Source organism: Bos grunniens, chromosome 18 (genome assembly GCF_055505025.1).
Source record: "Bos grunniens cultivar Pamir isolate PY7600 chromosome 18, Bosgru_T2T1.0, whole genome shotgun sequence".
Classification (NCBI taxonomy): Eukaryota; Metazoa; Chordata; class Mammalia; order Artiodactyla; family Bovidae; genus Bos; species Bos grunniens.
The window spans coordinates 14,128,546-14,142,029 of NC_141182.1; the positions used below are offsets into that span (position 1 = coordinate 14,128,546).

The 13,484-nt window shown below is 59.3% G+C and overlaps 2 protein-coding genes across 3 annotated transcripts; one reads left to right on the forward strand and one right to left on the reverse strand.

Annotated features, from left to right (window-relative positions):
- The first annotated feature begins 5,671 nt into the window (after positions 1-5,671).
- Positions 5,672-10,118, forward strand: CDT1 (chromatin licensing and DNA replication factor 1). Of its 2 annotated transcripts, none has more exons than XM_086350329.1 (10): positions 5,672-6,087; positions 6,567-6,692; positions 6,771-6,922; positions 7,392-7,589; positions 7,681-7,826; positions 7,984-8,084; positions 8,442-8,630; positions 8,883-9,035; positions 9,123-9,324; positions 9,564-10,118. In XM_086350329.1, the coding sequence occupies exons 1-10, from the start codon at positions 5,857-5,859 to the stop codon at positions 9,725-9,727; spliced, it is 1,662 nt and encodes a 553-aa protein (XP_086206455.1). In that variant the 5' UTR covers positions 5,672-5,856; the 3' UTR covers positions 9,728-10,118. The 2 variants fall into 2 exon arrangements, with proteins under 2 accessions (XP_086206455.1, XP_086206456.1); XM_086350330.1 differs by lacking the exon at positions 5,672-6,087 and adding an exon at positions 6,282-6,458.
- Positions 10,119-10,281: 163 nt separating this feature from the next.
- Positions 10,282-12,883, reverse strand: APRT (adenine phosphoribosyltransferase). The gene is made up of 5 exons (XM_086350337.1): positions 12,764-12,883; positions 12,551-12,657; positions 11,076-11,209; positions 10,743-10,821; positions 10,282-10,640 (listed from the first exon to the last, which is right to left on the reverse strand). The coding sequence occupies exons 1-5, from the start codon at positions 12,841-12,843 to the stop codon at positions 10,498-10,500; spliced, it is 543 nt and encodes a 180-aa protein (XP_086206463.1). The 5' UTR covers positions 12,844-12,883; the 3' UTR covers positions 10,282-10,497.
- Positions 12,884-13,484: the final 601 nt, after the last annotated feature.

Here is a 13,484-nt window from a genome sequence, read left to right on the forward strand (position 1 = left end):
GCCAGGGGCTTGTGCCCAGGTGCCTGCAGCAACCCCTGCCTTCCTGCCCAGGCTTCCTGCCCAGCCAGGACAGTGTCTGAAAATCCTGCCAGCATGCGGCTTCCACTGCCCTCAGGAGAGACCAGATGCCCTCTGAGGCCAAGCCCGCCCCCTCCCACCAGCAGATCGCCCTCACTGCCTGTGCTCCGGGGGCCCCTAGCCCAGTCAGAGCCCACGGCGGCGCCCCCCCGGGTGTCACTGCACCCAGTCCACCTCGGCTGGGTCCTGCTCCCCTTTATACACTTATTCAAGGTATGTTTCTGCACTGGCGGCTCCCCGAGGTCCCCTGTGCTCGGAGCACAGTCGGCGCTCCGCGAATGCTGGACGAACGGCGGCCTCACTCCAGCCCCAGTTCTCAGCACCAGCTCACCTTCCACTCGGCCGGTCTTGAGCCCTCAGAGGCCGGACACCCCCCTGCTTACAGGCGGCAGGCCGTCAGGGCGTCAGAGGGACGTTTACAGAGCCTCGGGGGTAGTCCACGGGCCGCGGCTACCTCAGGAGGGGTGCCCACCGCCACCCTCCGGGGGAGGGAAGGAACCCCGCTGGGCAGACGCTGGTGTCATCTGGCTTCCGGAGACAAGCCCCTCGGTCTCAGGAACGTCTCTGTTGTCTCAGGTTGTTCACGCAGGTTTAGGACGTCTCGCCACGTGGGGCCACCCTGTGGGCAAACGGTGCGCCGGGAGGGCAGCAGGTGACAGGACTCGGGGTGGTCAGGGCAGGCAAGCCGGAGCGTGACAGGACCCTGGGACTGTGGTGACCAGGTAGCCCGGCGCCCCCTGGCGGCAGATGCCGCGACTGAGGTACCCTGTCCGGCGGCAACTCCTGGAACTCTCCCGCTTTGGCGCGCGGCCCCGCCCCTGGAGGCAGCCACGCCCCTGAGGGCTCGCCCCGCCCATCACGTGGTTCCCCACCGCCTGGGTGGGCAACGCCACGTGACGGACAACCAGGCCCCTAGCCTAGCCCCCACTAGTCCCGGGCCTGCGAGATTGGCAGCTCCAGGGTGCGTTGCTCTCATGCCCCGGGTGGTGCGCGTCCACTCGAGGGCTGCACCCAGGATTGGCCCTCACCTCCGGCCGCCTCTTCTTGCGTCGCAGGGCCCTCGCACCGTCTCTTCTTTGTGTCAGGTCCCTGGTCGTCCACACGGCTTCTGCCTGCTCCTGACTCCACAGGCCGGTGCGCAGTGGGGGGCCTCTGGCCTGCTCTTGCATTTGCCTTTAGCTAATTTTAACACTTTTTGCCCTTATTGGAAAAATTTAAGTCTACTTAGAATAACTTGGGCACGTGATTCCACTCTTCCAATTTCATGATTTCAAAATAAAGATCGAGTATTTCCATGACAGTTTGGCACGCTCCAAATTGAGATGTGCTGTCAGTGTAAAATCTGAGAAGGCCATGGCACCCCCACTCCAGTACTCTTGCCTGGAAAATCCCATGGATAGAGGAGCCTGGTGGGCTGTAGTCCATGGGGTCGCTAAGAGTCGGAAATGACTGAGCGACTTCACTTTCAATTTTCACTTTCCTGCAATGGAGAAGGAAATGGCAACCCACTCCAGTGTTCTTGCCTGGAGAATCCCAGGGATGGAGGAGCCTGGTGGGCTGCCGTCTATGGGGTCGCACAGAGTCAGACATGACTGAAGTGACTTAGCAGTAGCAGCAGCAGTCAGTGTAAAATACAGGCTTCACTTCATATGATTGGTACTAGTGATTAGTACTTCGTGATGATGATGGTAATAGTAAATTTTATATTGACTTGTTGAAATAACATCTTGGAAATACGGGTAATTTATCTCACAACTGTCACCTTATCCTTTATACCTTTTTAATGCAGCTACTAAAAAATGTAAACTACACTTGTGGCTCCAGCTACATTTCTTTTGGACAGCACTGTGGTAGACACTGACATTGGAGCAAGACAGTCCCCCACCCCCACCCCAACCTGCTCTGAAACTAAGAGGGCTGGTGACAGTATCCGTCATCATCACGTAAGAGTCTCAGGCTCAGTTCCCTTTTCCATGATTCTCACAGTAGCCTGCTGACACCAGGTTCCCTTTAGGTCCCCCTGGTATGGACGAGGAGACTCAGGCCTGGGGGGGGGGAAGGGGAGACTTCTTGGGTCACTCACACTGGAGCCAGTGGCTTCCACTTTGTCCCATCCTGTTATGGAGCCCAAGGTTGCCTGGTGGACAGTGAGCGAAGTGCAGATGGATCCTGGCTGAGATCCAAATGTCTTCACTGAAGGTGAAAAACCACCTCCATACTTGGCCACGGACCTCGTGTGACAAGCCAAGACCACTAAATGCACCCTGGTGGCTGCCAGTGGGGGCTTTTGGCCAGGTCCATGGGAGTCCCCAGAAGCCTGAATTCCACCACAAGTCTCTGACTGCAGAATAAAGAGCAGCAGACTGAGAGGCAGAGGTAGGGATACAGACACAGCTTCCCAGTGCACCTGCTCTGTGTGCCGGGAGAGTCGGTTTCTTCACCCAAAATGGGAGACCACTTATAGGGTGAGACAGATAAGGCATTCCACTCACAGGGGCCAGGGCCTGCACACAGCACACCCCAGCAGAGGCCAGCTAGTTTTGTTTTCTGAAACTGTGTAAAATCTGTAAGTGGCTACACACCCTGGGTAGTTGCTGTGACGTGTAAATGGTGCCAAGGTACAGAACTGGGGATCAGAGACACAGGTACTAAGGTGGCAAGACTGGCAGGAGCAGCAGTGGGGCTGGGTGGACCCTAGGGAGGTCAGACATGGCTGTGGTCCAAACTCGGAACCTACTGCAACTCTTCGTATTTTGCAGTGTGGCTAAAGTGATGGTGGTGATGGTGATGATGGCAAGCCCCATCTGCTTGGACTGGCTGTGGTCCGAGCACTGTGCTGGGCACTTCACCCACACTAATCCTCATGGGCCAAGTAGTATTACGATCCCTTGTTACAGATGAGAAGACTGTGGCTAGGGTGATGCAGCCACCTGTGTGGAGTCACATAGCCAGATTCCACTTGGGCTGTTTGACTGAAGATCCTTCACCCATTCAGACCCCAGCTGTACACCCCTAAAAATTACTGAGGACCCCCTAGGGGCTTTTGTTGATGTGGGTTATAGCTATCAATATTTGCCATATTAAAAGAGGCTTTAAAAGCCTACGTATTAAATCATTAAAAATAACAGTGATGGACCCACACTTTAAAAAAATGAAAATGAGTTGTACTTCCCAAGACAAAAAATGTTAGTGGAAGAGTGGCATTCTTTTGCTTTTTGTCAGTCACTTTAAAGTCTGGTTGAATAGGAGGTGGCTGGATTCTTACAGCTCCTCCACGTCCAATTTGCTGTGATGAGCTGTTTTGGTCAAAGCATATGAAGAAAATCCAGCCTCACATTGGGGATGCTGTCTGGGACCAGGGCACAGTGACGGAGGGAGTGAAGCACCAGATTGCCGGAGTCTGTAAACTTCAGCTTGTGGCCTGATGAGACCAAACCCTGGGCTGAGGAATTCTGCAGGAAAAGCAAACTGGATACCACAGCAGTCCCCTTGGCCAACCTCCAGGTTGAAAGTTTAGGTCAGCCCACAACCAGTGATGTTCCTGTATGTAGATCCAGAACAGGCCTGGCTGACAGAGATTAAGCCCACAGGCCTCTCAAGGAGCTGGTGGAGGGACCAAACTAAGTCACTCCAGTCAGGGATGGGGGTCACCTGGGTGGGCACAGGCTCTGGCTCACCTCAGATGGGTGGGCTGGCCAGCAGTGGGGGCATGGGTTTGAATTTCAGTTCGGTCTCTTGCAGGGTCTGTGACCTGAAACAAGTGGCTCAGCCTCTCTGATCTCAGTCTTCATATCCATGAAATGGGCATATCTGTAGAATCTATGTCCTAGGTAGCTGTGTGTGTCAGATGTAGCAGTATATATAAAGCTCTCAGGACTAGACCCGGCACGTGGTAATCACACACACTTTGGTCATTAATATTCAATGCCTGAGTCCCTTCTCCTTGTGGTCCTTCGTCACTCAATAAACACTGGTTGACCAAATGACTGAAGGCACAGTCCCAGATCTCCAAGTTTCTGCAGGGTAAACATCCACAGACAAGGACCCTGGCCCCTCTGCCATTTGGTCTCTCTTGCCCAAGCATTTCAGCCAGACTGTCCTCTCTGAGCATTCCACACCTACAAACTAACCTGACATGTCAGAGGAACCTTGTCACAGAAGGGGATCTTCCCAACCCAGGGACTGAACCCGCATCTCCTGCATTGGCAGGTGGATTCTTTACCACTGTGCCACCTGGGAAGCCCCAAGACTCCTTGGGTTGGGAGAAATAGAAATCCACCCGGCACTTTAAGCTAAAGAGGCGGGTGTGTGGGACGGAATCGAGGCTACCTCAGAAAACTTGGGCCTCACAAGAGATCAAAATGAAAAGAATAACAATCTGAGTTAGTTCTTCTCTGGGGCCACAAGGCCCTTACTCTGTCTCTACACACATGGTGAAGGTGGCGGTCCTCCTCCATCTCACTTTTTGCCACCAGAGAAGACAGAGGGGATTCCAACTCCAGAGTCCTGGGTCCCAGAAGAGGTTCTGATTGGCTCAGCTGCCCCTCAGACCAGAGGGCCATGTAGGGGAGGGCTGACACACTCCATCACTGCAGGTGGGTGGGCAGTTCTCTTGAGAAGTAACTGGCCCCAGGGTTAAAGTCACCCCCAAATGCCTACTCTCCAGGGTGTATATATATATATGTGTGTGTGTGTGTGTGTGTGTAAAATATCACCGTGCTATACAGCAGACATTAACTCAACACTGTAAAGCAACTGTATTTCAATAAAGTAAATTAAAAAATTTTTACTGGGTGACACGAATACACACACCAAAACAAACGTGTAGCAAAATGTAGCCTTATAGCCTCGGCCCACGAATAGCTTGCTCCTGTCTGTTAAACTACTGATCTAGTTGCGGACACCCTTTATTACATACGGGAAACGATGCTTCTATATCCACCTGTCTCGGGGGCTCCCAACTTTATCAATCTCGTCATTTTGCAAACAGCAGCCCGACAGATGTTTCTGTTCCTTTAACTTTTCTAAAGGCACAATTCACACTCTTTACACAAAACTTGGCAAAGATGGCAAAGTAAAACGCCAGTCTAGTCTCAGTTTTCACCCCCTCCCAAAGACAACCCTTGTGATTTAGTTTCCTCCCAGACCTGCGGTCAGACTTCAGGACCGGGCTAACTGCATTCTTCTATGATGGGAATTCCACAGACACGGAACCTGCCAGATAGCCCGATAATCACGTTCACCCTTAAAGAAGTGTGCAATTCAGTGGTTTCGGTCGGAGAGGCGCACCCCCGCTGCCTCAGCGTCCGGGTCCACACACTGAGCCTCAGGCCTGGCCCAGGATGCGCCTCCCACATGCACAGCACCCTCCAGGTCCGAGCAGCCTGATGCCAGCTTTACTGCACCGTATTAGCTTAAATTTCCGCTGGAAGCAGCGTACCATTTCCCTCTTTGCCAGGACAGCACTAGCTTGGCGCCCACTCGCGCAGACCCGGCCACGGCCTGGAAGATAGCAGGAAACAGCCAACGTCCCCAGGCCTTCCCAGTGGCGCATGCGCGGGAGGCGCAGCCCGAGCCAGAGCGGCGCGAGAGAACCACCGCGCATGCGCCCCGGAGCGTCTATTTCGCGCCAACTCCCCTGGCCGAGGTGCCGATGGTCCCGCCCATGGCGGGGGCGGAGCCAGGGCGCGGCGCGAAAATCCGCGGGAAGCGCAGCTCCACTTCCGTCCGCCGGCCCACCACGGTGCTCCTGCTGCTCCAGATCCCGCCGCTCCCGCCATGGCGCAGCGCCGCCTCACCGACTTCTTTGCGCGCCGCCGTCCCGGGGGCAGCGCCACGCTGCCGCGCGCCAAGCCGGCGTGGCGCACCCCGAGCCCCGCCAAGTCCGCGCCCTGCGCCGCGGCTCCAGGTCCCGGCAGCAGCCGCAAACGCACCCGCCCGCCTACCGAGCCCACGCGCGACGAGCGTGTGCCGCCCGCGCGCAAGAGGCTGAAGCTGTCGGCTGACGCGGTAAGAGCGCGGGGCGCGGAGGGGAGGGGGAAACTGAGGCCGGGGTGACGGACAGACGGGAGGGAACCCGTGGAGAGGGGATTGGTGCCGGGCGGGAAGGAGGCGGGGCTGCTGGAGAGACCAGCCCTGGAGGAGGGCACCGACAGGGGGCCTGGAAGCCCGGGGTGAACCTAGATCCACCCCCAGTGGGAGGAGGGGCTGGGCCAGGTCACGTGCACCTGGTAGGCGGGGTCCTCCCTTCCAGAGGACGTCCGAGATGCGGGGATGCCTGCCGGGTCTGACCGATGTTGGAAGAGGGCCAGCGGGCTGGTTAACACCAGGCTCGTCTGCAAGACTGGCCAGGGGTCGGGCCTGGATGATTCGACCTGTCTGTGAGTGGGTGTTTACTGGTTAATTGAGGGGACTGGAGAGACGCTTTCTGGGAGACGGTGCACCCCAGGGTCTTGTGGTTTCATCACCTTTGGGGTCCTTCCCATCAGGTCTCTGGCCCCAGTTCCCCGGCTGCCCCTGGCTCCCCAGAGCACCCTTCTCCCCAGAGCAAGGAGACAAAGAAGGCTGCCCGCTCAGCTGGTGGGCGACCCTGCTTGGCAGTTCAGGAAAACAAGGTGAGGAGGCTGGACCGAGGGGAGGGTAGGTGGCCTAGAGTGGGCTGACAGGCGGGCTGAGGAACCCTGTGTCCACAGGTCCCTTCAAAGGTCACCTTATCTGAGCTCAAGTCGTGCCTGCAGCGGGCACAGGAGCTGGGGGCACGGTTCCAGGAGCTGAAAGCAAGTGCACAGAAGGATGCTGGGGAACCCAGCGCTCCAGAGGATGAGGGACGCCTGGAGGAGCCATGGTGAGTCCTGAGTGGCTAGGCACCCCAGGAAAGGGTAAGCTGATGGGAGGCCTGATGAAGCTGGGCTGAGCTGGGTGTAGGGGGACAGGATTGCTCCTTCCAAGGGGGTCAGCATAGTCCACAGGTCTCAGCTTCTGTCTGTCAGGGCCGGGCAAAAGTTACTGGGTACCTTTTGCCCGGCTGCATGCTGTCTTCCACCCCCAGGTCATGTGGTTATCATATGCCTCTTAGAGGCAAGGAAGCCAGGGCTGGAGGTGGTCGCGGACCTCCCTGGGTGACAGCTGGGTTTGAAGCCATGCTTTTGTCTCTGTCCCTTCGTCGTGCCAGGGAGGCATGTTGGGGCTTTGTAAACTGGAGTATAGTGTATCCTGGGGCAGCTCTGGGATCTCCCCCACCATTCTGCCCGCCGTTGAGCGCTGGAGGGGGTGGGTCTGGTGCTTCTCTCACAGCCCTGCTCCCTCCCTGGCAGTGGAGAGCAGATGCCAGCCTACCAGCGCTTCCATGCCCTGGCCCAGCCGGGGCTCCCGGGCCTTGTGCTGCCCTACAAGTACCAGGTGCTGGCCGAGATGTTCCGCAGCATGGACACCATCGTGGGCATGCTCTACAATCGCTCCGAGACCGTGACCTTCGCCAAAGTCAAGCAGGGCGTCCAGGACATGATGCGCAAGTGAGCGGGGTGGGCCAGGGCCTCGTCCTGCCCTTGAAGTCTGTGTGCCCTCTGGCCCCGGCTTTCTGACCCCTGCACCCTCATCCCACAGACGCTTTGAGGAGCGCAATGTGGGCCAGATCAAAACTGTGTACCCCGGCTCCTACCACTTCCGCCAGGAGCGCTTCGTCCCCACTTTCAAGGATGGCATCAAAAGGTCCGATTACCAGCTCACCATCGAGCCGCTGCTGGACCAGCGTGAGTGTACCAGGCCTCAGGTTCCTGACTGGGACACTGCCTGCTTTGAGCATGGGTGTGAGGTGGCAGGCACTGGGCCTCATCTGAGACCCGCAGGTGTGGGCTGGGTGACTGGGTAGGCCTGGCCCCGGGGCTCAGGCCCTGACTCTTCCTGCAGAGGCTGGCAGTGCAGCCCCCCAGCTCACAGCGTCGCGCCTGCTGCAGCGGCGCCAGGTCTTCAGCCAGAACCTGGTGGCCCGAGTTCGGGAGCATCACAGGGTGAGCAGGTGCCCCAGCTTCAGTGCTCAGTTGTCCCTGCTATTGCAGTCGCATCAGATCCACAGGCAATGGGCTCCTCCCAAGGCTGAATCCTAGAGTTCTTCTAACTGTTCTCCCTGGCTGTCTTCTACACATGGGTGGCTGTAGGGCTGGGCAAACTGGGAACTCAGGGCTGCAGCCTCTGGCCCCCGGAGGCTTGGGAAGAGTCCCAGAGATGCTTCTGGGTGCTCTTTGCTTTGCCCCCAGCCTAGCTGAGCCCCTGCAGCTCAGAGGTGAAGTAACTTGCCCATTGCTTAGCTGGGACAGGAACTGGGCAGATGTGCCCAGGGTCACCAGCTGGCCCCCCTTCTCACATAGGCCTTCCTGGCCTCCCTGAACCCCCCCATGGAGGTGCCAGAGGACCAGCTGACACGCTGGCACCCCCGCTTCAATGTGGATGGGGTGCCTGACATCGAGCCAGCTGAGCTGCCCCAGCCGCCCGCTGTGGAGAAGCTGACCACCGCCCAGGAGGTCCTGGCCCGTGCCCGTAGCCTGATGTCACCCAGGGTAAGGCTGGGGTGGAACGGCCTGACCCCCATGTTGGTGTGTGACAGGCTCCACCTTTGGCCACAGGCCTCAGAGTGGGCGGACGTGCCTTTCCCACTGTGGAGCACCACCCACCAGCAGGCACTGCCCTGTGCAGGCGAGCATGGGCCCTGGATGTGCTGGAATGAACCTGGGCTGGATACAGGGCTCCTGGGGGCTCCCCTGCAGCTGGACGGGGGAGGCTTCTGACCTCTCCCTTCGTATTTGTCCCAGATGGAGAAGGCCCTGAGTGACCTGGCTCAGCGCACAGCTGAGCCTAGCAGCCCCAGGTCCCCCAGCCTGGCACAGCCAGCCACCCCGCCAGCCACTCCACCTGCTGCCCCGCCTTCTGCCCTGAAAGGGGTGTCCCAGGCCCTGCTGGAGCGAGTGAGTGTTCAGCGTTTCTATGGTGGGTGGGTGTGGGGTGTGTGTGTAAGAGAGGAACAGGCCCCTGAACACCCATGCCCACCTCAGATCCGGGCCAAGGAGGCGCAGAAGCAGCTGGCACAGATGACACGGCGCCCAGAGCAGGAGCAGCGGCTGCAGCGGCTCGAGCGGCTGCCCGAGCTGGCTCGGGTGCTGCGCGGCGTGTTTGTGTCAGAGCGCAAGCCAGCGCTTACCATGGAGGTGGCCTGTGCCAGGATGGTGGGCAGCTACCGAGCAGCCATGAGCCCCGGTGAGTGCGGAGTGAGGGTGGGCACCGTACCCTTGGGGTTACCTCCTGAGGCCCCACGGGACTTGCCTGTTCTCTCAAGGCCTCTGGTCCCTCGAGGCAGGGCAGCCCATGGTGGGGTCTCTGTGGGAGCACGAGCTGCTGGGCGAGGCTGCGGGGTCACTGTGGCATCTTCTCCTGTCTTGTTATGGGAGGTTTGACAGGGTCCTGGCACCCAGCCTCATGCTCCCCTCTCTCTGCAGGGGAGATGGAGAAGCACCTGCAGCTCCTCTCTGAGCTGCTGCCTGACTGGCTCAGCCTCCACCGCATCCGCACGGACACTTACGTCAAACTGGACAAGGCCGCCGACCTGGCAGATGTCATGGAGCAGCTGGCCCGCCTGGCCCGTGCAGAGGAGACACTGTGAGCCCGGTGGACATGTGCCTGGCCTGTGTCTTACTCCCTTTTGGAAAATGATGCACTTCGCTGTCCCTGTCCTGAGTCTCATGAGGGCCAGGCTGGCCTGGGCTCAGGCTGCTGAGCTAGAGGGTCTCTGGTGGAGGCCCCCTGCCTTGTATACAGGATGCAGGGAAAAGGGGGGGTGGGGGAGGGTAGTGTGACAGCCAGAGTTATACCCTCTTGGGGGCCCACAGGGGCTCCTGGAGGACCCAGTATCACACATGTTCCCACAGAGGGAGGCCTATGCAGAATCTGAGATTGAGTCTCCCTGCAGCCTCCAGGAAGAAGCAGCTGTGCCCTCCCATGCCCCAGATCTTGTATTTGGTCTCTAGACTGTCAGATAAAGTTGTTGGAAGTAAGCATGTTTGTGTGATGAGTTACAGCAACAGGGGAAGGCAAGTTGGGGTGCCCCTGTGCGTGCAGACAGCTCACAGGGCTTGAGAACCACCAAATGCTAACATCAGAAAGTGCCCAGCCTGCTTACTGGGCCGTTTCACCCCGTCGCTGGGAAGTAAACTCTGCTCTAGAAAGTTGTTTATTCTCATTCCATTATCAATCAGCAGGCAGCTCCTGGCCTCGGGGGTTCCAGAGCCTCAGCAGGGCCTCCGGGGCAGCCCCACCCTGAAGAAAGTCACTCAGCCACAGACCAGGTGAGAAGCCAGTGCCCCCTGGTGGCCAGTGGGGGTTGCTGCATCTGCCCATGCTGGTCCTCTCCTTTCAGGTGGCTTGGGGCTGGGGTCACTCGTACTGCAGGAGGGAGAAGAAGGGCACAGCCCCCAGCTTCTCCCTGCCCTTCAGTGAGGTCAGCTCCACCAGGCTTACACACTCCAGCACCTCAGCCCGCAGCTGGCCCAGCAGCTCACAGGCTGCGCACATGGTTCCTGGTGGGGGAAGAAAGGGACCATGGAGACAGCCCCTAGGAGACTAGAGCTGAAGCCTGTTCCCACCCGGACACCAGGCCCACTGCTGGGAAAGACCCTCACCACCAGTGGCAAGCAGGTCGTCCACAACCACCACCTTCTGCCCTGGTTCCAGGGCATCTCTCTGGATCTCCAGTTCACCCTGCAAAGTAAAGTGGACATGTGACCTACAAGTGTCCCCAAAAAACGGCCTTGGTACACAGAGCTGGGGAACTAATAAGCGCCACCTCCTAGGCCCAGTTCTAACCCACCCTATCTCTTGGCTGTGTCAATCTGGCCCAGCTCCTCAGCCTCTCTGAGCTCCCATGTTCACTACAACCACAGTGGCTCCACTGGAGTCCATGGCTTTCCTTTTGGAAATGCACGGTCCACGGAGGCACCCCCCGGCCTTCTCACCTTCCCGTATTCCAACGCATATGAGGCGCACACGGTGGGGCCTGGCAGCTTCCCTCGCTTGCGGATGAGAATGCAGCCCAAACCCAGCTCCTGGGCCAGGGATGGACCAAACAGGAAACCGCGTGAGTCTAGGCCTGTTGGCGAGACCTGGGGTATTGGGGAAAGCCGTGTACTACAGCAGCATTGCAGTCCCCGTAGTTAGGGCTGGACAGTGACACGTAACCATCGTGACACAGGACACATGGCCTCGTGGGCTCCAGGTGAAAGACCAACACCACCCATCCACTTCAGGGACGTTGACAGATTCCCCTATCACCCCAGGACTGCTGTGTGCTGGAGAGCAAGAGGTCAGGAGCTGGGCAGGGGCCACTCCATACAGCCATGTAAATAGCCATGTGGCCTGGGGTAAGTCACCTGACCTCTCTCCAAAGTTCAGCTGCTCACCACTGGCTGGTGGTACCTGAAATGCCCTTTGCAGATGGCTCAGCATCTGCCCTAGGAACTTCAAGTCCAGGAGAGGCTGTGACTGCACGGGCCACCTCGGGGATGGACTGAGCCCTTCTGGGGGAGCTCAGGGTCTCCTCCCCACGTGGGAGTTTTGGCTAGGGAGGGAGGCTTCTGGAGGAAAGACTCCACCTCTGCTAGCCAGAGCCCCTCCCAGTTCCAGGGCCCAGCAGTTGGCCCCTCGGGGTATTCAGGAATCTAGTGACGGTTAGACATGGGGCTCTCAAGAAGACACATGACCTGACGGGGTCTTCTCGGATCTGCTGCTGCTGCTGCTGCTGCTAAGTCACTTCAGTCGTGTCTGACTCTGCGACCCCATAGACGGCAGCCCACCAGGCTCCCCCATCCCTGGGATTCTCCAGGCAAGAACACTGGAGTGGGTTGCCATTTCCTTCTCCAATGAGTGAAAGTGAAAGTGAAGTTGCTCAATCGTATCCGACTCTTCCCAACCCCATGGACTGCAGCCTACCAGGCTCCTTCACCCATGGGTTGCCATTGCCTTCTCCCTCGGATCTTCTGGGTTTTCCTAAAACCCTCCACTCGGTACAAGGCCTGGCACAGGGCAGGCGCTCTATAGGCAGCAGTACAAGAACAAGCAAGCATGTTTGGCCCTGGGGAGTCAGCCTGGGAGCCCCATCTGTCCAGGGCTGGGGCAGGAAACTGGGGTGCAGTCCTCAGCCCGCCGCCGGCAGCCACCGAAGAAGCCGTTCCCAGGCTGAAGGGGCCTATTGCCCCACTTTGGATTGTTAAGTGGGCGTAGGGCAACGGGTCTGTTCTTACAACTTCATTGGGGGCGTCTGGTAGGTCCCCCCTCCCCCCTCATCAAAGCCCTCCCCTAAGCAGAATGCGGCCGCCCTCCCAAAGCCTGCCCTGCCCAGAGTAAAGGACCCTCGACACCGCGCCCTCGTGGCGGACACGCGCAGCCTCGGGGAGGGTCCGGGGACCCAGCGAACGCCCGCCGCTCCACTTGCCCGCGATGTAGTCGATCCTGCCGCCGTGGGCCTTTTTCAGGTGATTCGCCAGGAGGCTGATGGAGGCGCGGAAAGAGGTGGGGTCCTTCAGGACGGGCGAGATGTCCCTGGCACGCGAGGACAGGCCTGGTGACTGCCGGACCCACGCAGAGGCCACCGCGTCCCGACAGCCCTGGCCGCGCGGACCCGTCAGTCCCTCCCGCCGCCCGTTACCTGAACAGCACGCCCGGGATGGGGAAGTCGGGGAAACTGCGGATGCGCCGCGCCACCAGCTGCAGCTCAGGATCCGCCATCGCCACTTCCGCGCGTGTCGCTGGCACGACGGGCCGGCTCGGCGGCTCCGCGCCTGCGCGGAGTGGCAGCGGAGTCCAGGGGGTGGGGCCGGACGCCAGGGGCAGGCTCAGCAGCTCCGCGCCGGCGCGGTGGGGGGGGGGCGGGGCGGGACCCCAAGGAGCGGGGCCACTTCCTCCCGCAGGAGGTACCGTATTTCATCGAGTCTTAAGTACGGTCGGTTTTAAGACGCTCGCTTGTTTCTGGTGCCCAGAACACAAGCGTCCCCGCCTCGAGGACGTTCACGCAGGGCCCAGATGTGAGTCTGGGTTGATGAAGTACAGCGTCTACGCAGGCCCAACCAGAGTTTCGGGGAAATACTCGCCCAGTTTCGGCCGAGCCGAGAGTGCCCGCAGGTCTTCGGCACAGCTGTGGCCGAGACCCCAGGCCTTGGGTGGCGCGCACCGACCGGCCTTGCCCACTCTCCTTCCCTCCCAGCGGGTCTCGGCTGAGCTCCGGCAGAACCATACGAGGGGGCCTTCCCCCCAGGACCCCCGCCTCCCCGCCAGTCCCCGGTGCCTGAGGACCGGAGCAAGAAGGGGTTCGGAGCAGGGCCTGAAGGGGAGCAGTTCAGAAGACTCAGGGCTGAGAGAGGGGCGAGCCA

Excerpts from the sequence above, each read along its gene's own strand:
- CDT1 (XM_086350329.1), top strand. The coding sequence starts at position 5,857 with ATGGCGCAGCGCCGCCTCACCGACTTCTTTGCGCGCCGCCGTCCCGGG. Across the intron at positions 6,088-6,566 it reads TGAAGCTGTCGGCTGACGCG|GTCTCTGGCCCCAGTTCCCC; the intron begins GTAAGAGCGCGG and ends CCTTCCCATCAG. Across the intron at positions 7,827-7,983 it reads CGAGCCGCTGCTGGACCAGC|AGGCTGGCAGTGCAGCCCCC; the intron begins GTGAGTGTACCA and ends CTCTTCCTGCAG.
- APRT (XM_086350337.1), bottom strand. The coding sequence starts at position 12,843 with ATGGCGGATCCTGAGCTGCAGCTGGTGGCGCGGCGCATCCGCAGTTTC. Across the intron at positions 11,210-12,550 it reads CAGGATCGACTACATCGCGG|GCCTAGACTCACGCGGTTTC; the intron begins GCAAGTGGAGCG and ends TCTCGCCAACAG. Across the intron at positions 10,641-10,742 it reads CGACCTGCTTGCCACTGGTG|GAACCATGTGCGCAGCCTGT; the intron begins GTGAGGGTCTTT and ends TTCCCCCACCAG.